Here is a 24,156-nt window from a genome sequence, read left to right as displayed (position 1 = left end):
TAAGCTGATAATGCTATGTTTATCAAATGCTTTACAGGTATTGTTTATTGTTAGTTCATGTTAACTAATGTTTGTAACTAACGTCAACAAATGGAACCTTACTGTAAAGTGTTATCTAATTTCTTAATAATAACTTATTATTGGGCTCCAAAAAATAATGATGAAAAAGGGACTCTGACCCTATCACAAAGTCGACATAACAGGTACACAGTGAACAGATAAAATGTGAAGGTGATTATTCCCCTCTATGTTTCACGGTATAGTATAGAGCATGTTTGCCCATTATTTAATTTTGGTCAAAACGAAACATTAACTAGTAAAAAAAAAAAAAAAAAAAAATTAATCATATCGCAAATCAAATCGCAATAAAAAAAAAAAAAAAAAAAAAAAAAAAAAAAAAAAAAAAAAAATCGCAATTCGATTTTTTGCCCAATACGTTCAGCCCTATTTGAAGTGCATCACTTGTCACAATGGGTTAGGACTAGGGTTGTGTGAGACTAGTCGACTAAACAGTTCTGATGCTGCTAGTCGACACTGGAATTACTAGTCGGTTAATATTTCCCCCCATTAAACTATTCAACATTTTTACACATTTACGTTTGGCTTTATATTTTTACCGAGGCTGCACTTAAATTACTATCATATTAATGTTACACATTTTAAATATAATTAATAATACAAATATTATTTAAAAAAAGAGGATATCTGGAACATATACAAAGTAGCATTTCACCTCAGGCTGCGCGTCGTCCTTCCCTCTCTCCCTCGCGGTGCGCACAGGAAAATGACCTCTCGCTAGACAAGAAAACTCAGCAAAGTAGCTATGAAATCACTTCGGTGGTGGTGTGGCAAGCAGATTTCCGAAATGTTTGAAAGTCCCTATGTTTGTTTTCACATCTGAGTCTTCTTTAAATCTATGCGTGCTTATAAGTTAATTCCCCGCCGATTGGGCTTTCTCAAGCGCAGGATAGTCACCTCAGGCGAGTCAAGTCCCGTCTTTCACCGGACCAATGTGAAAGTACGTGCTAATTTTGCTCATCAAAAATAAAAAACATTTATCTGCTGATTAAGAAGGCTATTTTTAATGAGGTGCCGACTGCTTAACGGGTTAAACTATCTTTTATTCTGTGTGCACTTCATGTTTAGAATAAATTAGGTTTATTGTAGGCTACATCACAGGCCTATTTATTTATTTTACATCATAATTGTTATTGGTTAACGTTCTTTACCGAACAGCTGTCATATTAGATCAATGGCTAATGCACGACTGCACGTTATGAAATACGCGCAACTTTTTTAGCTATTTTTTTTCTCTCTCGTAGATTTGGCTTAGCCTACCTGCTAATTATTTTCAACAATGTCCTGACTGTTTTAATATGTTAAGTTACTTTTACTTGGTGAATTCCGTTTAGAACAGGCTATTAGGGTTGCGCTATTGGTCCTACACTATTCATTCAATTGAGTTCATTAAATAAACCTGTATTCGCTAACGTTGATTTAGTGAATGCTTGTCATGTTCTATAATTAATGTTCAATGATCATAATTAAAGGTGAGCACGTCGCAGATAAATGCAACTTTTCAGCAGAATTTAGCGTCAGATTGGGAATAGAGAAGTATTTTAAATGGGTCACATAAACAAAATCTTTTTTTTTTTTTTTTTTTTTTTACTGTTTTCTGAAAGTTGGTTTCTTTTTAGACTAGTCGAGTTTAAAATTTCCATTTAAACGTCAGTGAAATTAGTCATTCCGCACATCCCTAGTTAGGACAAAAACTCTTAACATGGAAGTATTGTATCGCTTTCACTGTATCATGTTTGGCCAGGACCGTTTCTGACCACTTTAGTGCCCTGGGCGAGATCCCTATTACCATCTTGTGGCTCTACTTATAAAATAGTGAGTATTTTAACATTCACGGATTGGCCCCATTTACTTTCATTGTAAGTGCCTCAATGGAAGCCCAGATTTTTGCTTTTTTTTTAAAAAAACGAGGGGGAAGTCAAAATGTACTTTGTGGTAATCAACATTATACCACAAATGCTGTTGATTCAGCTTAACTTGTATTGAACCTGGAATATTACATTAATTTAAATGCTCACCTCAGTGTGGTCATATTGGGTTGGTTCTGCAGATGCTCCTGCCATTGGTGCTGCATGCAGAAACAGCGGATGCCTTGCACGCCACACAAGCCCATGGGAAGCGCTGCGGATGGCACAGCGCTCTGAAAGAGGGCACAATCCTGCTGGTTCCCGTTGCAGCAGATGGGCTGGCACAGGGTGCAGCAAGCGCAACAATGGGGTGGCAGAGAGTTGGGTAACAGTACGGCTAGCCGCTGAGAGTCTGTGCCATGCATTGAGGACGAGGAAGAGGTGGAGCATGATGACGACTGACGTACAGTTCCATTCGTTTTAAGCCCACCGTTTCGACCCGACCACTGCGGCTGGATTTGTTCATCATCAGGATGTGCGGGGACCCTTTTGGATGGAGACACTCCCAGGTCTTCCTCCGAGTTTTCGTTGGTGTTTGGGTAACTTTTTTCGCTGGCACCTGTTGAGGGTCCACCATTGCTGAGGGTCCGGAGGTCATCGGACCCCTCACTCAGGGCCATTATCCTTCCTGCCTGTGGACTGACAGCAAGCTGCTCAGTTCTTTACTCTGTAAACAAACACACAATCGTGGTCATTCATCGAGATGGCTCTGAATCCCAAGATGGCTAGGGATTGACTCCTTTTTCATGCATCAATAATCAGAAAATTTTAAATTTTTAAATCTGTCTCTTCATACATATTTCTCAACACAACTTTGGTAAAGTGTGAGCGGCAGGGTAAATTAAATGGTGTTGCACACCAGATTTGTCTGGCGGATGACATGGCAAGTGTTCGAAAATTCTAAAAAATATTTTCTTTGAAGATACGCACACCGCAGCTTGTCATCTGTCGACAGCGCACAGCTACGACTTCGGAGGCTGCTCAAAATTCTGCAGCGCCACTGAGCACAACTCATAACTCTTTTTACATTAAATTCAACCCAAATCATTATCAAAGGACATAGATCATTTACTCTAGCCATCACTGGATGATATAGAATCAGAATCAGCTTTATTGCCAAGTATGCTTACACATACAAGGAATTTGACTTGGTGACAGAAGCTTCCAGTGCACAAACAATACAACAACAAGACAGAAATAATAAAAAATAGAATAAAGAATAAAAATAAGTGAATAGAATATAAAAGTTGATATAAAAATACACAATAAGACACAAAAATATACGTATATACAAATACAATCTGTTATATACAGTGCAAGGGAATGTAATGTGCAGAAGAGGTAGGATATGTTAAATAAATATAATTGACTAAGCTTGTTATTGCACATAATTATTGCTCAATGGCCAGTTTTAACTATTCATGAGATTTTTCCTGAGGGAAAAAGCTGTTCCTGTGCCTGCCTGTTCTGGTGCTCAGTGCTCTGTAGCGCCGGCCAGAAGGCAACAGTTCAAAAAGGTAGTGGGCTGGGTGAGTGGGGACCAGGGTGATTTTTCCAGCCCTTTTACTCACTCTGGAAGTGTATAGTTCTTGGAGGGTGGGAAGGTGAGAACCAATAATCCACTCAGCAGTCTGAACTGTCCTTTGTAGTTTTCTGATATCTGATTTCATAGCTGAACCAAACCAGACAGTTATTGAAGTGCAGACGACAGACTCAATGACTGCTGAGTAAAACTGTATCAGCAGTGCATGTGGCAGGTTGAACTTCCTCAACTGGTGAAGGAATTAGAATTGCTGCTGGGCCTTTCTCACAATGGAGTCAATGTGGGTCTCCCACTTCAGGTCCTGAATGACTCCAATGCTGCCACAGTGCTGTTCAGAATGATGCGGGGGGTGGGGGGGGAAGCGTATTCAGCTCCAGGTTGTTTTGGTTGCACCAGACAGCCAGCTGTTCAACCTCCCTTTGGTATGCAGACTCATCGGCATCTTGCATGAGGCCGATGACAGCAGTGTCATTTGCAAACTTTAGGAGCTTGACAGAGGAGTCTTTGCCGTGCAGTCATTTGTGTACAGGGGAAAGAGTAGTGGGGAGAGCACACATCCCTGGGGGGCGCCAGTGCTGATCATACATGTGTTAGAAGTGAATTTCTCCAGTCTCACTAGCTGCTGCCAGTCCATCAGAAAGCTGGTGATCCACGTGGGAACAAAGAGTTGGTTTAATTTAGTCTGGAGAACAGCTGGGATGATGGTGTTGAAAACCAAAATGAAGTCCACAAAAAGGATCCTTGCATATGTCCCTGGTCTTTTCAGATGTTGCAGGATATGATGCAATCCCATGTTGACTGCATCATCCACAGACCTGTTTGCTCAATAAGCAAATTGAAGGGGGTCCAGAAAGGGTCCAGTGATGTCCTTCAGGTGGGCCAACACCAGTCTCTTAAAGGACTTCATGACCACAGATGTCAGAGCAACAGTTCAGTAGTCATTAAGTCCTGTGGGACGGGGATGATGGTGGATCATTTGAAGCAGCAGGGAACTTCACACTGCTCCAGTGATCTTTTGAAGATCTTTGTGAAGATGGGGGCCTGCTGGTCAGCACAGGCTTTTAAAAAGATGGGTGAAATGCCATCGGGGCCTGATGGTATCTTTGTCTTCTTTTTCCGGAAGACCCGGCACACAGCCTCTTCACATATCCTAAGTGCAGGTTGAGTAGCAGGATGGGGGAGGAGGGGGATCACAGGAGGTCAGATTGGGTGTGGGGTGTGAGACTTGGCTTTTTTTTTTTTTTTACAGAAAAACAAATACCTTTGTAACTTTTGTGTGTATGATGACTAGATTCACAACTTTGGACTGCCACCTGCACTGCATCGACGCATCCTGTGTGTGATACCTGTGCCTTGTCCTATATAACCCCCTTGTGGTCTCCCAAAGCTACTACACCAGACTACATTAAATGGAAAACCAACTGACAGTGATTTGGAAAGCACACAAATTAGGCCTCTAATTTAAATGTCAACTTATGTTAATATATCGATGCCTCATAAACGTACCTTGAAAATAAAGTGTCAATCAATAATCGAAGTATTGATATTTTAGGACATTCCTATGGATCAACCCCTGCAAACAACGGCAAGAAGATTTTTTTAATGATTTTTCTTTCGTGTTTGACGGAAGTAGGAATGTGCACGAGTATCCGACTAATGGAGCAATCGTTCTGCAAAGCTAGTCAAGTATTAAAAATGCTACTCGAGGGCCTGGGTAGCTCAGTGGTAAAAGACGCTGGCTACCACCCCTGGAGTTCGCTAGTTCGCTAGTTCGAATCTCAGGGTGTGCTGAGTGACTCCAGCCAGGTCTCCTAAGCAACCAAATTGGCGTGGTTGCTAGGGTGGGTAGAGTCACATGGGGTAACCTCCTCGTGGTCGCTATAATGTGGTTCGTTCCCAGTGGGGCGCATGGTGAGTTGAGCGTGGATGCCGCGGTGGATGGCGTGAAGCCTCCACATGCTCTATGTCTCCGTGGCAACGCGCTCAACAAGCCACGTGATAAGATGCACGGGTTGACGGTCTCAGACGCGGAGGCGACTGGGATTCATCCTCCGCCACCCGGATTGAGGCGAATCACTACGCCACCACGAGGACTTAAAAGCGCACTGGGAATTGGGCATTCCAAACTGGGTGAAAAAAAAAATAAAAATAAAAAAAAAATAAAAAAAAAATGCTACTCGAATAATGCAATTTAATTTTCCTTTAATTTCAATTTCACATTTGCCTGCTGTGAGCAGTGCTGAATTACAGTGTACTTTCCCTTTGAATCTCTCACTAAATCTCGCAGTTACAACTGAGTCTACTGGTGGTGCACTGTGGATATGTGTTGTTGAAGTGTTGGATGAGAGAAGAAGATATAATGGCATCTATGCTTTCAAGAAAAGCCAAGTGTGGCAATACTTGCAATGTTTTTCTCCCCTTTTCTCCCCAGTTTGGCAGCCCAATTCCCAATGCGCTCTAGGTCCTCGTGGTGGCATAGTGACTCGCCTCAATCTGGGTGGCGGAGGATGAATCTCAGTTGCCTCCGCGTCTGAGACAGTCACTCCGCACATCTTATCACGTGGCTTGTTGAGCGCGTTACCGCAGAGACATAGCGCGTGTGGAGGCTTCACGCTATTCTCCGCGGCATCCACGCACAACTCACCATGCGCCCCACCGAGAGCGTGAACCACATTATAGCGACCACGAGGAGGTTACCCCAATGTGACTCTACCCACCCTAGCAACCGGGCCAATTTGGTTGCTTAGGAAGCCTGGCTGGAGTCACTCAGCACGCCCTGGATTTGAACTCACGACTCAAGGTGTGGTAGTCAGTGACTTTACTCGCTGAGCTACCCAGGCCCCCAATACTTGCAATATTTTGATTCTTATTGAATTCTACTCCATTGGTATTCAATTCTTGTTGGAGCAATGCAAGCCAACTGATGAGAATCAGCTAAGTGGTGAGAGAAAGTGCAAGAAACTTATCAGACCATTTGTATGTGTGTTTATTTGTTAAATCTCTGAACACCAGCAGAGTTCATTTAATAAAAAGCCAACTTTCACCATTTGTTGTTCTGAATAATAACACGTGAAATGATAAAAATGTGATGGTCTTTATGTAGACTCAGAGTTTATGTATGTGCATTACCCTCATGCCGTCAGTGTTGGTTTCTATGTAAGCTCCAGGTGAGTGCAGATGTTTTTTAAAATCTGTTTTCCCCATTTTTATTTATGCATAATGTTCATTTAATTTTTTTCCCAAACGAAAGTTATGGGAAACTTAGTTTAAGTTATCTTATTTTAAAACAGTTCTTGGAAATGTTTGTGAATAAAACAAAATTGTGTCAACTTTAATTGAGGACTCATTTTTTTATTGGACTGGAGGATTTAGAGAGTGGATTAGAGGACTCGACTTCAAAATTACTCGTAAATGCCCATCCCTAAAAGACAGTAATTTAGGTTTGGAGCAACATGAGAGTAAGTCAATTAAATTTTTGAGTAAACTATTCCTTTAACAATTCAGTCCCTTAAAACTACATTATGGATGATTTTTTTTGGTATTGTATTTTTGTTTTTTGTATCGACTGAGTACATAACAAATCAGTGTCCAAAACAATGTCCTTACATTACCCCTATTCACTACGATAAACCTAAAAAATTATTTGTATTTTGAGCTGTCGGGTCGAATTTTGAGCAAAATCCCTGGCTTGGATGTTTATCTGTTAACTGTAACTGTTGTCAGGTAGGGTTGTTGAAACTTATATTGCTTGTCATGGTCGTATGAATCTGACATTACTCATGTGTTAACCATTCGCGATGTATCTACATTGTCCGGTGTTGTTACTGTAACATGTTTACTAATATTCATGACTTCATGAATTTATAACATTTCTGTAGTTTCCAGGTTGCCTAAGAGTGTGTGCCACAGTTTTCTCATTTCTTTTGCCCCAGTCACAGAAATGCACAAGCTGTCACTTATTGTAATTTGAGTAAATAGTCTATCTATTCACAAATATGTTTTAAAGCCACTATAATTACAAGTTACTACATAGTTCCCCATTAAATGTAAAATCATCTCAAGTTGTTTAAAATGTGCCGATTTCATAGCACAGTAATTAACATATTAATTTGTTTAGTGTCCATCTATCTATTACTGTATAACTTTAATGCTACAGAAATTATTAATTAAATGTATTTTTGTAATTTTTATATTGCATATTTCTGTTGACCTCTCTCATCAACAAGGTGTTTCCGTCCACAGAACTGCCGCTCACTGGATGTTTTTTGTTTTTGGCACCATTCGGAGTAAATTCAAGAGACTGTTGCATGTGAAAATCCCAGAAATACTCAAACCAGCCCGTCTGGCACCAACAATCATGCCACTGTCCAAATCACTGAGATCACATTTTTTCCCCATTCTGATGGTTGATGTGAACATTAACTGAAGCTCCTGACCCGTATCTGCATGATTTTATGCACTGCTGCCAAACGATTGGTTGATTAGATAATCGCATGGATGATTCTTGGCTCTGCCAACTCTGCTAATCATCATTATCATGAAAAAGCCATAAAACAGACAATTAAATGCAATTATTTAATGTGTTACTTGCAATTATTTATACGGCAATACACATATGACATGTTTTTTTTGGAACTATAATGAAAAAAACTTTTTTTTTATGCACCTCTTTTCCACAGTAATCCTTTAACCATTAAATTAACGAGTATGTCAGTGAGTCAAACCAGTTCTGCATTAGATTCTCAGCCCTATATTGTAAACTCACAAAGAACAGCTCTGTGAACAAAGCAACTTTCAAAAGAGTCGTCTGATTGAAAAGAGCAGGTTCGAACACACTGAGCAGACAGCGGAGTCAATATTTTACGGTGAGCTTGAATTTCAGCCCTCATGGCCAGGAAATTGTTTCAAAGCAATGACATGGGCTGCCTCTGCGATTTTAAATGTTTCATTGGATATTTAACTGTGATATGCCATGGCGTGCACTTCAAAAAAAGATACTGGATAAATGCATGGTTGTGATATTGGAACTCTGCCCAGACATATAGACTGACGCCAGGGTCAACGCTTTCTGTGAAGTAAATCACCAACGTTCACCAACATGACAGGTGGAGACCTGCAAAACTCTACTGGAAAGGAAGATTGTCTCCGGCACACATGCCAAAAGTTTTAGGGAAAAAAAACACTTATGGGTCCAGGATCATGAAAGATCTCATTTCATTTAAAAGTGAGCAGATTTCCCCTCTGTCCTGTGTTTGTGCACAAACTAAATCCAGTATCCAAAACTTTTGCTAACACCAACAAATCTGGTTGTGTACACAGTTGAACCGCATCCATTTAAAAAAGCAAACGGATAGAGAGAGCTTTCTGAAAAGGGAAACCCAGTAAAAACATCTGCAATGCTGTGAATGACCATATTTAATGCCCCCATGTATGGGTGGGCGATATGACCAAAATCCTATATCACGATATGAGTAATTTTACATCACAATAACGATATACATCACAATATAGTAAAATTTGTCTGAAAAAAAATCAATAAAAATGTATTCAAATTAAGCCATGTCGCAATGTGTAATTTTGAGTCAGTGAATTAAATACTTTATAAATGAAAACTTCTTCATCTTATATAATTTTCTCTTCATTTTAAACTTGACAAACATAGTCAAAGTAAAAAAAATAAAAATAAAAAAATGACACATTTCAGTCTGATGATGTGCACCAATTTTCTTCTTTTTCTTCTTATTATTGCCGTTATGATTATTGTTCTAGACAAGCTTTTCATCTAATGACACGTGCAGCTGTCAGTGAAAAACTGTGTTTCATTATTTCTATCAGTCTCACATGAAGCCCTGACCACTGATATATAGTGCACATGGATATATCGACATAAGGTACAAACCTTGCAAATCGCTGTTTTCTGTTCGGTATTGCGTTTTCTAAAGCTAAACCAATTCCACACCACGGAGGACGCACTTTTCCTTCATAATCTCCTCTCATCTTCTCATTCAAATGAATTTGAGGAATGAGCAGTCGCTCCGCCTTGCTCCATTTATCCGACAGAGTGTGTAATGCGTACGTGTTATATGATGTACACATTTCTCGTGTGGCAATTTTGCGTTACCGCGATAGAGACGATAATACAAAATGTATACCGGTTTGCACATTTCTACTGGTTTATCATGTCTCCCGGTATATCTTCCACTCCTTCCGAGACTGGACACTAAAACATATGTGGATATTTAAATCAAACTTAAAAATGTCTGAATGTCATTGCGTTAGATAACAAAATATTTGACTGCAATCAAATGCTGCTAGAGCTTTTCTTAGAACTAACTTCACTTTTCTGAGCCATTTTTGCAAGTATTTTTAACCCGAGTTGTTTTCTTAGTGATTTTTAGTAGATATATGAAGTAGCGGTGGCTGATATGACTAAAATCTTATATCACAATATCACTAATTTTATATCACGATACCAATATATATGATGATATAGTTACATTTTTGATATATTTAAATAACCACATTATAATACCTTTTTTGTTTCCTGATTTTCTCCCCAATTTGGAATGCCCAATTCCCAATGCACTCTAAGTCCTCGTGGTGGCGTAGTGACTCGCCTCAATCCGGGTGGCGAAGGACGAATCTCAGTTGCCTCCACGTCTGAGACCGTCAATTCGCGCATCTTTTCACGTGGAGACATAGTGCATGTGGAACTCACCATGCGCCCCACTGAGAGCGAGAACCACATTATAGCAACCACGAGGAGGTTACCCCATGTGACACTACCCTCCCTAGCAACAGGGCCAATTTGGTTGCTTAGGAAACCTTGCTGGAGTCACACAGTGCTAAATTTCACATTTCAGTCTGATGTTGTTGACTAGTATTATTATTATAAAACACTTCATTAGGCGCGTAATGGTTTAAGTCATCTCTGTAGACAATATCTGAATATCTGAAAGCAAAGCTGGTTTGTTTTCTAATATCCAACGTCATTCGAACTGAATTTGATTAAGGGTGATGATGCAGAGTTAAAAAAATCTGCATGACAAATGACACATAATTGTTGCCGCATCACACATCATTTGATGTTTTCCTCGCTAGTGTTGATTAGAATGTCAGACTCTCTCGCCGTTTGAGATGTTTGACTTCATAGCGCTTTCAGGTAAAAAAACTCAAAACTTTAAATTCAAATGGGTCAAGCAAGTTTTAAAGTTTTGTGCCGTGATAGAGAGAAACCGTGTTGAGCAGCGCAAGTGTCTGTGGAGCCTGCTGGACTCGCACGCACTTTCACACTTCAGAGATAGCGTGCGAAGCATATATTTAGAACGAGAGATTAATTTCATTGAATTTGCTTAAGTGGCACGAAATTTTGCTAGGGCGGCTGCCGAAAAATTGTCAGTACCTGAAAACCCCTGTTTCTTCAATTCTCCCAGTCTCACATAAAGCCGCTCTGCCTTCCTCCATTTCTCCGACAGAATGTGTACCGCGTACATGTTACGTGAATAGAATAAAGTGCACATTTCTTGCACGCGGTGGCAGTTTTGCGTAACCCCGATACAAACGATCTACCGGTATATCGCCCACTCCTACTATGAAGTCAGTTCTCCTCAAGTTCACACAGGTGTCCTAGCAGGGAAACCAAAGTTGGAGTTCAGTACATTAACTATGGACACACTAACGACTGACAACCAGAAAGTGTCCAAATACTTTTAAGTAGGGCTCCAACTAACGATTATTTTGATAATCGATTATTCTAACGATTATTCGACTATTCTGCGATTATTGCAACGATTAATCATTAGCTCTTAACCGATTATTCAGCTTGTGCCCCGACTTAAACGTGCTTACTAACAATAAAGAGGACAAAATCATCTTTTAAAAATATCTCTAAATGACATTCACTGAATTAAAGGAAAATAAATACTTTAATTTTAATTCAGTAAAAAAATTCACTGCAAAAAATCCTATTGTTATCAAGTGTTTTTGTCTTGCTTTCCATTTAAAACTGTCTAAAAATACAATGACTTGAGAAGCAACATAGAAGATATTTAGACTTGCTTTAAGAGAATGCATCTTTAATATAAGTGTATTTTATATATAAGTGTATTTGTTCACTTGGTTATACTTCTGCGAGTGCAGTAAAGACAAAATATACTTCTATTCAAGCTCTATTCTCTAAAAGCACATCTAAATATCTTATATGCTGCTTCTCAGGTGAAATGCACGATAAGAAATGCACAGTGACATATATTATGATTCAATAAGTCTCGAGTCATCACGTTACAATCTAGCTGCATTAAGCGTGCGCGCTAGATGGACGAGCGTCCCTGTGACAGTGTGTGCATCAGCCGGATGCAGTTTGAATCTCTCAAACTTAGATCAGGACATTCACGCAACTCGTAGAAAAGGCGCTGACCGCACAGAGAAATGCCAGTCTCGGAGTTTGTAGTATGTACATGATCTGCTTCTGTATTATTTGATCTTTAATAAAGCTATAACGCATTAAATATAACTGCATTAAAGACGTAACGCCGACAAGCAAGTTTTGCTTCAGCGGAACGGCAGCTCAAGCTCCACTTATTCCACAACGAGAGTGCTTCTGTATTTACTTATTTGATATTTTTGTATGATTCCCTCATAGTTTGCGATCTACATCACCTGAAGCTGTGAAAGTTTAGAGCGCATCTGGACTGTAATCTGTGCAATCCTCTCCTCAATCAGGCGTGAACTGCTGTGCTGCTCTCACGCGTCATCATTAGAGTTTAATGTGATCTCATGTTACGTTAAATGACATCAAACAACTATTCGACAACAAATATTATTGTCGACGTTGTCGATAATGTCGACTAATCATTTCAGCCCTACATTTAAAGTCTTCGTTTTGAACAGTATATTTATTATTTTTCATTTTAAAACTAACAAACTTCTTTATTTCAAATGTTTTTGCTTGAAAGGTGTGCTATTTTCTTTTTAATATAATTGCCACTTGCTTTAATATATTTTGTTATCTAATGCAATGGCATCCAGATATTTTTCAGAGTGACTGAAGTGTCCAAATACTTTCAAAAAATGTGTTTGTTCCATCTTAAGTTGTGTCAACTTTAGAGGTTAAGTTATTGAAACAGAACATAAAGTTGATGTTTTGTTTGTGAACTAATCTGTCTTTTTGAACGAATATTTTAAGTGAATGAATCATTCTTGTTCACCTCCACACACTGACTTGTATTTCTCATTCACTGACTTCTTTCCCTTTCGAAGCCAATGAGCTCTGCTGCTTTTCATGACTGTAAAGACTGACTATAGAATGAGCCAATAGCATTAGAGAGCAGGCTGTGAAGGAGCATTTCATTGGTTCGACCCACTTGATGAATACGCCCCTTCACTGAACAAGAACTAGTTGGTCATTTGAGTCTGAACGAGATGAGACGTCAACTGAATGTACTGGTAAACTCATTCGTGTTCAAATGAACAACTCTCTCAGTCATCTGGTTCATGAATGAGTATCTGCTGAACGACTGAACGAGAGGAGCTGCATGTCGTTCATTCAGTTTGGCATATGAGTCAATCGCGTTCAACCAGGAGAGAAAAGGGTGAAATACAATTGAGATAAGTTTATAGGTATGCACAAAACATAATGCACAGTGTAAGACATTTAGACTTTTCTTGAACTTTTTCTATGTCTTGGTAAAAGTCAAGACCATCATTTGACAAAATACAGGAAAAATAAGACCTGCCATTTGTGGTGAAAAATGGTTATTGTGCTTAATCTAAAAAATTTAAGTGTCTTCATACATTTGTAGACATGCAAATTCCATTTGTGTTGCTTTTAAAGACTGACTTTAGCATGAGCCAACAGCATTCGAGAGCGGGCTGTGAAGGATCATATAATTGGTTTGACCCACTGAACGAATACACCCCTCACTGAACTAGCTCTTGTCATTTGCCAACGAATTAAGAATCAGTCATGAGCTGCATGTCGTTCGTTCAGTTTGTCAATCTCGTTCTACAAGAAATAGGGCTGGATTAATTATGAATAAAAGTGAGTGATGACCACACATTACAATGACATATGAACATTATTCTTTGTATAGCTTGAAAAATATTCATGCTCAGCAGCTCACAGTATGATAGATAAGCTTTTGTTGTCATTTGTGGGTAAACACTCTGCAGTGCTGAAGTCACACACATTTTAATAAAGGAAAATCACCACCACTACTTGTTAAATGAGCTTAATGTCTTTTTAAGTAAACTTGACTTTCTTAGCTCAATCAACTAATTCAATTCACACTGAATACAGAAGTTAAGGCTACTAATATTATGATTTAATATTACTGATAACCATAGTTATGTCTAGTACATTGTCAGAGGTTAAATAATCTGTCATTTGATTGGTAAATGGTCAATTGATGATCAGAGACCAACATCTGATCCATCTATCATATTCAGACTTAAGGTTGTCAAGGAGACACACATGGGCCTGATCACTTTACATGCAAATCACAATGATGGTGACAATCATCAAACTCATCACTGAGTAACAAGATGAGCTTTCAATTATTGCTACATGACAAATGATTGAAAATGACAACAAACACAACAACCAACAGCATAAATAAAAGCTGCAAACTGTAAAAAATGAAAAGACAGTAACACTGCAATTGGTATAATTTATTCATGCCGCAGTGCATGCTGGGAATCTGAATAAGAGAGATTTATGTCTGTTGTTCTCTTAACTTATTTTATAGCTGAATAGTTTTTCTAAGTTATAAATTATCAAGTTCAGCCAACACAAACTTGGACAATTGAGTTATCTCAACAAGATAAATCCAGGGCAGTTTATTCATCCTAACTCCACATTTTAAGTTATGATAACCAAAAGGTAAAATCATTTTTACAGTGAGATATAATAGCTGCTATGCTCTTTATCTACAGTTGAAGTCAGAAGTTTACATACACCTTAGCCAAATACATTTAAACTCAGTTTTTCACAATTCGTGACATTTAATCGTAGAAAACATTCCCTGTCTTAGGTCAGTTAGGATCACTACTTTATTTTAAGAATGTGAAATGTCAGAATTATAGTAGAGAGAATGATTTATTTCAGCTTTTATTTCTTTCATCACATTCCCAGTGGGTCAGAAGTTTACATTAGGGCTGAAACGATTAGTCGACATAATCGACAACGTCGACAATAAAAAATTGTGGACAAACATTTTAGTTGTCGAACAGTCGTTTGATCTTAACGTAACATAAGATCATATGAAACTCTAATGATTGCACACAACAGCAGCACTGCAGCTCGCGCCTGACTGAGGAAAGGAAGAATTACACATCTCAGAGTCCAGATGCGCTCTAAACTTTCCAAACAGCTTCAGGTGATGTAGATCGCTAAGTATAAGGGAATCATACAAAAATACCAAATAAGTAAATACAGAAGCACTCTCGTTGTGGAATAAGTGGAGCCGGAGCTGCCGCTCAGCTTAAGCAAAACTTGCGTGTCGAGCGTCTTTAAAGGAAACACCCCAGCGTTACATCTTTAATGCAGTTCTATGTAATGCATTATAGCTTTATTAAAGATCAAATAATATGGAAACTGGCATTTCTCTGTGCGGTCAGCACCTCTTCTATGATTTGCGTGAATGTCCCGATCTAAGGGGGAGAGATTCAGACTGCACTCGGCTGATGCACACTCTGTCGCGGGGACGCTTATCCCTCGAGCGTGCACGCTTAATGCAGCTAGATTATAACGTGATGACTCGAGACTTATTGAATCATAATATATGTGTCACTGTGCATTTCTTATCGTGAAGAAAATTGCCAATATGCAGCTTTATTAATAAGACAGCGTTTGTTTGTTTTTTGTGAGTTAAAGATGGATTGAAGTGAACAGAAAGGTGAGAGAGGGTAGTCTTCGCCCCATTATACACGGCAACAAAATACGTTTTTGATTTGTTTTTGTTTTGGCTTTTTTCCAATATAAATATCTAAAACTCCTTTAAAACAACATACATTTACTTTAGCCGCTATTCTGCAGAAGAAAAAATTGTTATCTGAGAATGTTGAATATAATATTAAAACTACAAATATTTGAAAATATCTAAAAATCCTTTAAAAAAAGATGCATTCACCTGAGAAGCAGCATATAAGATATTTAGATGTGCTTTTAGAGAATAGATCTTGAATAGAAGTATATTTTGTCTTATATTTTGTATAACCAAGTGAAAAAATACACATATACAAAATACACTTTTATTTAAGACACGTTCTCTTAAATCAAGTCTAAATATCTTCTATGTTGCTTCTCAAGTAAATGTATCTTGTTTTAAGGATTTTTAGACCATTTTAAATGGAAAACAAGACAAAAACACTTGATAACAACAGGATTTTTTTGTAGTGAAATCTTTACTGAATTAAACATAAAAAGTGAAATTCAGTGAATGTCATTTAGAGGTATTTTTAAAAGATTATTTTGTCCTCTTTATTGTTAGTAAGTACATTTAATACAACCTTTTAAGTCGGGGCACAAGCTGAATAATCGGTTAAGAGCAAATGATTAATCGTCGCAATAATTGCCGAATAGTCGAATAATTGTTCTAATAATCGTTAGATTAATCGATTATCAAAATAATCATTAGTCGCAGCCCTAGTTTACATACACTTTATTAGTATCTGGTAACATTGCCTTTAAATTGTTTCTCTTGGGTCAAATATTTTGGGTATCCTTCTACAAACTTCTCACAATAAGCTGCTGGAATTTTGGCCCATTCCTCCAGACAGAACTGGTGTTACTGAGTCAGGTTTGTAGACCTCCTTGCTCATACACTTTTCAGTTCTATCGGATTGAGGTCAGGGCTTTGTGATGGCCACTCCAATACCTTGACTTTGTTGTCCTTAAGCCATTTTGCCACAGTTTTGGAGGTATGCTTGGGGTCATTGTCCATTTGGAAGACCCATCTGCAACGAGCTTTAACTTCCTGGCTGATGTCTTGAGATGTTGCTTCAATATATCCACATAATTTTCCTTCCTCATGATGCCATCTATTTTGTGAAGTGCACCAGTCCCTCCTGCAGCAAAAATCAGTATCCGTATCGGCAGATCTTAGTGTTAAAAAAAATCGGAGATCGGCCTTAAATTTCCTGATCGGTGCACCACTACTGTATACAAAACCACCATTTGGACTCGGCATGGGTTTAGCTTGGAAAATTGCAGGGGACAAAAATCGAATTTTTAAAGAGTGCGAGGAACGTGTCCCCCATGTCCCCCGCGGCTGCTACGCCCTTGCTCAGAATGACGCACACACCCCAGTGTAGAACTACGAATGCAAACCAATGCATTGGCCACATCGTGGAGCCTATGTCGTAGGATCGACGCAGAAGTATACATCAGCCTATTGGCATCATTTGCTATATGCAACATATGATTTCCTATTTTTATTGTATTTTTTTTTTTCATTTGATTGTGGAATATAATAGAAACGGGACATGTTCTTAACGGGTTTTGTAAGTCACCCTAATATCTAGAATGCCAATAAAAGCAAAGGGTGACTTTTGAAGGGAGGCATCTTCTTTTCTGTTCCACAGTGTGATTAGAGTCATACAGGTTTAAATCAACATGAGGCTGAGTAAATGATGACAGAATATATATTTTTTGGGTGAACTATCCCTTTAAGTATATAGAGTCAAACAAATGCACAAATGCCAAAGAAGGTCATTTTCTTTTTAACATAATTATATTGACAGGATAAAAACGGGGCAAGCAGCCAACTTGAAAAACACACATTCATTCCTTTAATTAAAACTGAAAGACAGAAATTCATGCAACTTTGCAACTTATTGCAAGAGTGCATGCATGCAAAGTGACAACTACGCTTTTGATTGAAAGGCAGATCGATAGATGTCAAAATACTGTCAAAACCAAGCTATTCTTGAGACAGAATATTTCCTTAAATCACTTTAAATCGTAATAGTTACATGATAACACAGAAAAACTTTGTGACTTACACAGTTTAAGACAGATCCCAGATTTCCATTCCTTATAAACTCATAATAACACCACCCCGAGACAGAGAACTGATTTAAACAAGTCCTTTGATGAGACTTGTAATTATGTAGTATCTTAATTCATCTCGATCAGACACATTATCAGTTTAACCATAAAACCCCATAAAGTTGAACGTGCATTATTTACTTTCCCTGGACTGGACAAACATCCAAACACAGGCATAAAAAATTCCACAAACTGACCTAAAATCTGCTTTTAAAGTTCAGTTTCATGCCCGAACACATGGCAACATCCCACAGTGAAACACTGTATTTCATGAGAACAACGGAGTGCATTCAAGCACGCCATCCACGCGACGCGACACAACAAACTAGACCACTTCTCGGCTCTCCACACCAAAAGCGACGTGAGTTCTGACGTCAGCGCCCGCTTGACCAATCAGAGCGCTCTCGTTAGAAGCAATGGAGCTGCAAGCGCGGCGCGTCGTTGCGTAATGTAGGGTGTCAAAAATCAAGTTAACCATTATCTTTATCTTTTCTAAAAACAACAGAAGTTGATCAGAAGACCTGAGCGCTCTGGTGGGGGAGTAAGGGTGTAGAAGGTCACTAATATATTGGGGCGCGAGACCAGATAGTGCCTTGTAGACAAAAATCTGAATTTTAAAATCGACCCTGAATTTCACGGGAAGCCAGTGTAGAGACGCTAAAACCGGAGAAATGTGATCCCTCCTTCTCGACCCTGTTAAAAGCCTAGCTGCCACGTTTTGAACTAGCTGTAGGCGGGATAACGCAGTTTGGGCGTTATCCCGCCTACAGCTGGGCCAATGTACAATGAGTTACAATAGTCTAACCTTGATGTAATAAGTGAATGGATCACAATTTCCAAGTCCTTATGGGAAAGAAAATGTTTTATTTTAGTGATAGATCTCAGGTGGAAAAAGCTACCCTTGACAACAGCACTAATCTGCTTATTGAAAAGTAATGAGGAGTCTAAAATCACTCCAAGACTCCTTACATGATCTTGTACATTTGACAACAGAGGACCTAACTGGGCAAAAGCAAATATAAAGCAAACGAATCTCTACCACGAACCTTTCTGTGGCGCTGCCTCTCAGTTGCGGTATATCTCAGTTTCAAGGGAAACTTCTGGGTTTGGTTTGTTAAACTGAGATAACTTATAAGAGCACCACATTTTGGTAATAATTTTGCGTGCAGCTTTATCAGAATAGATCAGTGGCGTAGATACGGGTGTGCCAGGGTGTGCAAATGCCACCCAAAACATCAGCGTGCACACACAAATGAAATTAGATTTTTTATTTTTGCTTGTTTTTTTTTTTACACTTAATAAACTGCATGTAATACAGAAAATTCAACACATCAATTATGGAATTTAATAATCGATTATAATGACTTTAATAATACTCTGTGTCACAGAGACCGTCTTGGATTACATGCATATTACTTTCTTTAAAATTGTAATCACTGATTACTTCACGGAAATAGTTATCACATTACTAACTACTTTATTTTTAAGTTACTTTCTAAAACAATGTCCGCTCAAGGAATTCAATATAATGTCTATATTTTCTCCTTTTTTAATTCATTGTCCCTTCAGTTGCCATAGAAACACTTAAAATGTATGTTTTAAATGCATTCTACAAAAATAATATTATTTTAGAAATATGTGTAACAAAAGTAGTGTACTTAAAAGATATTAACTTTATTGAAAGTCAGTAACTGTAATCTGTTTGTACTTTTTCACTTAAAGTAATTAAGATTACAGTAACTAGTTACTTTGTATTTAGATTACACCCAACTCTGGTAACATATTATGGGGCATATTAAGCAGGCATTAGAGGTCATCCTATTTAAATATATATACACTGGTCAGCCACAACATTAAAGCCACCTGCCTAATATTGTGTAGGTCCCCCTTGTGCCGCCAAAACAGCGCCAACCTGCATCTCAGAATAGCATTGAGAGATTATATTCTTCTCACCACAATTGTACAGAGTGTTACATAAATACTCAAACCAGCCCATCTGGCATCAACCATCATGCCACGGTCCAAATCACTGAGATCATGGTTTTTCCCCATTCTGATGGTTGATGTGAACATTAACTGAAGCTCCTGACCCATATCTGCATGATTTTATGCACTGCTGCCACAAGATTGGCTGATTAGATAATCGCATGGATGATTGTTGGTGCCAGACGGGCTGGTTTGAGTATTTCTGGGATTTTCACACACAACAGTCTCTAGAATTTACTCCGAATGGTGCCAAAAACAAAAAACATCCAGTGAGCGGCAGTTCTGTGGACGGAAATGCCTTGCTGATGAGAGAGGTCAACAGAGAATGGCCAGACTGGTTTGAACTGACAAAGTCTACGGTAACTCAGATAACCACTCTGTACAATTGTGGTGAGAAGAATATCTCTGAATGCTATTATGTGATGCAGGTTGGCGCTGTTTTGGCGGCACGAGGGGGACCTACACAATATTAGGCAGGTGGTTTTAATGTTGTGGCTAATCTGTGTATACACACATACACATTCACACACACACACACATTTACAGTTTATAAATTAAAAATGACATCACTTTTAAAGTGAGCATCAAAACTTGGTCCATATGGAGTCTAATACAGCAGCACTATGTATCATAATCTAATCCAGCACCACATGGTTCTGCGCCACAGCTGCGAGGCTACGAGGTTCGGAGTAAAGATGCCCCTCCAAAATAACAACATGCAGCTGAACTCCAAGGCTGAACTTCAAAGGAAAGAGGCTACCAAGGAGAGGGCACTGTAACTGGATGAAGCCGTAATCAAAGCGTTCCGGGTTAACCCTGTATCGATCGCCAACACTTCATCAAAGCTGACAAGGTCAGCCAACAACACAGCAGGGGGGAAGGAAAAAACAAGAAGAGAGAAGAAAAAAATTATCACAGAAGAATGAGGGTCAAAGAGGAAGGGTCGGTCATGTCATGGTTATGGAGGTATTTTGAAGAGTTGAATGAAAAAAATGTAATGTAGTCAGTTTGAAATCAGTTGTATTGTAAGTTTGCTAATGCCACTTGCGCAATCGAAAAGATAACATTTACAGTGTAGTTCAGGGAGACTGTAAATCTGTCCCAAAACCTAGTGAGTAGTCAGGGGCATTTTAAGACATCACAGGGGTGCTCAGAACACAGGTTTTGCACTTTTAAAACACCTTGTTCGTTTTATACAATATTTGTGCATTTTATATATTTTTATGCTTAAAAATCACATTGTTAGCTTAGCAACATGCTAACGTCTCTCAAAATAATAGGATTTACAGAAGCACAACTGGAGCTGCCTGTTTGAAATATTCATTGGTCAACAGATGACTAGGTTACAGTGCATTACATCAAAACTCTCTCAGCTTTTGGACATATGACAGAACGCATTTTCGCAAACCTTTGCATTTTCCACTATAGGCTGATTTATACTTCTGCATCGAAACCTACACGGTGGTCTAAGTGGTGATTTGCGTTGGTGTGTCTGCGTTGTTCTGCGAGCACAGCCAAAATGCTAGTGTATGAAGTGAAAAATACTTTCATTTCTGAAATAATTATAGATTTCATAAGTAAACAAAAGCAATGCATTCGTGGATTCAAAAGTGATAAATTATTGAAGCATTAATAAGGAGTCCAGAATATGAACATGTTGACTTTTTGGTACATATTATTTATACATTTATACATGTTATCTGTCATGCAGAGAGAAAATAAATCATGCATTTACTGTATGTGCTCTCTTGAGTCACCTACATAACAACAAATACATATATTGGAATATTTTGACGCTTCATGCTGAAAAAATATCAAATCAAATTAATTAATAACTACTCGCTTGACCAACACAAAATGGGTGTCGTTTTAAAGCTAAAAACCTGGAATTTAAACAACAAAATGCTGACAAATTGAAAGTGTTCCTTTTTCATAACTTATGAAAAGATTTACTGTACATCATACTGTCAAACAATCAGAACATCATACAGGTCAGAAAGGTCTAGAAGAGAATACAACAAGTATTCGTTTGTAACTTTATGAAACATATTCACAATATCAAAACAGCAGATGCTCCTGATTAAAACAAGCCCAAATACAATGTGATATGATGCATAGATCTTATAGTCTTGAAGGAAATATGACGCTACCCCAGATATTTTATGGGGGATCGTCTCTGGTTACAAAGCGGACCAATCGTGTAGACGCGACGCATAGTTACATTTTAAGAGAGGTGCATGTCAGGCTACGCCGTAACTGCCGTAGCTATGCGTAGCCTATGCCATAGGTTCGACACAGAAGTATAAATCGGCCTTAAATCCTTGACACACCAGCCCTGATTAAACTCTAGTATGTAGGCGCCCATACTCATGCCCATGCCAAATTTGTAAAACCCACCATGCACTTTAGTACAAGAGTAGAAAGGTAGAAAACAAAAGGAAACAGACTGACTTTCAGCACAATTGTTGGGTTTTCTCTGTGGATTCTTGTGTGTAAGAGTTTTCCAAAACTCTAGGAGACCAAAATCTCCACGACGCCAATCTGAGATTAGGACGGACAGTTCCTGGCTGCTTCCTCGACCCCCAGAGTCTCACATGTGTTTTACTGCGCTGGAGGAAGATCAGTACACGCTAAGCAAATTATGGACTAGATCAAAGCGGAACAGTCGGGAACTCTTTTAAAGAACTCTATTAAATGTTTAGTCCAGTAGTAAGAAAACTGTATTGACTGGTGCTAAATTAAATCCAAGCATTTAGATATAGCGTTGTTGCTTTTTGTTTATCAAGCTAACACACAATTGCAAGTGCAGCTGCATTTGCATGCCATGCGTCAGGCGCAATTCATATGCTGTCCTAATAGGCTTTTGTTCTGCTACAAAAATGTGAATCCATAAAAGCAGGGAGAGATGGCATTTTTGGCTGGAAATAAAATATGGGAGTTTTCCCAGCACTGTGTTCCTGATTTACATTCCTCATAGGAGTGTTGCCTAATGGCTCTCAGGTGCAAAAGAGAGCACTGACCCTGTTCTGTATCTGACAAAAGATCATTTAGTTGAAATTTTGTGCTGGTTTATCTGATTTGTTGTATATGATTGGCTCGTCTTCTTATCTGAGGCCTTTGCAAGCCAATGACAGGTATTAAATTAATAAATATTACAACATTTACATTTTCATAGTCATTTAACAGACACTTTTATTCAAAATGACAAAGTGACAAATGACATCCATTTGAGTAAACTATGGTCATATCCTTGTAGTGACTAGTGATAGAGAGACAAATCGGTCAAGCTGATTGATCAGCCAATATTTGGCCAATATGGTCATATTCTAGAAGCTACAGGCCAATAATTGGCCATCTTTCAGTCGTTTCCGATAATCTCAAACTGACCAAATATTGGATGACTAGACAAACAGATTAATCAGTTAATATTTAGCCAGTTAAATCATATTCCAGTAGTTACAGTTTAATATATTGGCCAAGCCGATTAAATGGCCAATTTGAGATTAAGAATACCAACTGTTGCAGAAAATCTCAAATTAACCAAAAATTGTGTGATTCTACAAACAGATTACTAATTTCATTCTTGGTCAATCAGATCATATTCTAGTAGTTATAGACCAATATATTGGCCAAGACTATTAATAAGGCAATTTTTGGCTAATTTAAGATTGAAATTATCAGATGATGCCAATAATATCATATTGGCCAAATATTGTGCAATTGGACAAAACAATTAATCAGTCTATTTTTGGCCAATTAGATCATATTCTAGTAGTAACAGACCAATGTATTGGCCAATTTTTGGCCAATCTGAGATTTAGATTATTGGTTGTTGTCAATAATCTCAAACTGGCAAAAAATTGGGCTACAACCATGCTGCTTAATCTGTTCGTTTTTGGATAGTTTGATCCAGTTCTAGTAGTCATGGACCAATATATTGGACAAGATGATTAACTGGTTGAATTTTGGCCAGTCTGAGATTGAGATTAACAGTTGTTGTCAATAATCTCAAATTAACCAATAATTGGGTGATTGGAAAAACAGATTAATTGGTTCATTTTTTTTTTTTTTTTTGCCAATTTGATCATATTCAAGTTGTTACAGGCTGATATATTGGCAATTCTCTGGCAATTTAAGATCCTGTTGCCAATAATCTCAAATTAACCAAAAATGGGTGATTAGCCAAACTGCTCATTTTTGGCCAGTTTGATCATATTCTAGTAGCAACGGACCAATAAAAGGGTCCAGACAGACTGAGAGAGCTGGTTAAGAAAGGAGTGATCATAGTGAAGGATGATCAATAGTGAAGGATGTCCAATATATTGGCCAAGATGATTAATCAGCCAATTTTAGGCAAATTTGAAATTATCGGCATCAACAGATATCATGCCAGCTTGGAGAGTTAACAGAAGTGTTAGCTCTGAAGTCGAAAAAACTTACGGATACCCAGCCTTGTCAATGAATGATAAACATTTTCTGTTTCCAATGTTTGTAGTGAATTTGCAGTCAATTTTGTGTACATATCATTTGTTATCATTATTTTATATTAGTATTACCTAACTTTACCTCCTAAAATATGGTTTGTCTGAATGGAC

General features: G+C 38.3%; 2 protein-coding genes across 4 annotated transcripts in view; both read right to left on the bottom strand.

Moving 5' to 3' along the window:
* The window catches only part of LOC127416295 (protein dispatched homolog 1-like), a 77,859-nt gene that overhangs the window by 20,415 nt on the left and 33,288 nt on the right, over positions 1–24,156 (bottom strand). For all 3 annotated transcript variants that reach the window (XM_051655562.1, XM_051655561.1, XM_051655563.1), the window contains exon 2: positions 2,097–2,652. In XM_051655562.1, the coding sequence (XP_051511522.1) occupies positions 2,097–2,605 (509 nt within the window). In that variant the 5' untranslated portion in view covers positions 2,606–2,652. The remainder of the gene's footprint in view (positions 1–2,096; positions 2,653–24,156) is intronic.
* The window catches only part of LOC127416300 (RNA-binding protein 25-like), a 204,042-nt gene that overhangs the window by 177,265 nt on the left and 2,621 nt on the right, over positions 1–24,156 (bottom strand). The window lies entirely within an intron of this gene.

This window comes from Myxocyprinus asiaticus, chromosome 25, assembly GCF_019703515.2.
Source record: "Myxocyprinus asiaticus isolate MX2 ecotype Aquarium Trade chromosome 25, UBuf_Myxa_2, whole genome shotgun sequence".
In the NCBI taxonomy this organism is placed as follows: Eukaryota; Metazoa; Chordata; class Actinopteri; order Cypriniformes; family Catostomidae; genus Myxocyprinus; species Myxocyprinus asiaticus.
Note: the sequence above shows the minus strand (reverse complement) of the source record. Positions and strands in the feature narration are given on the sequence as shown.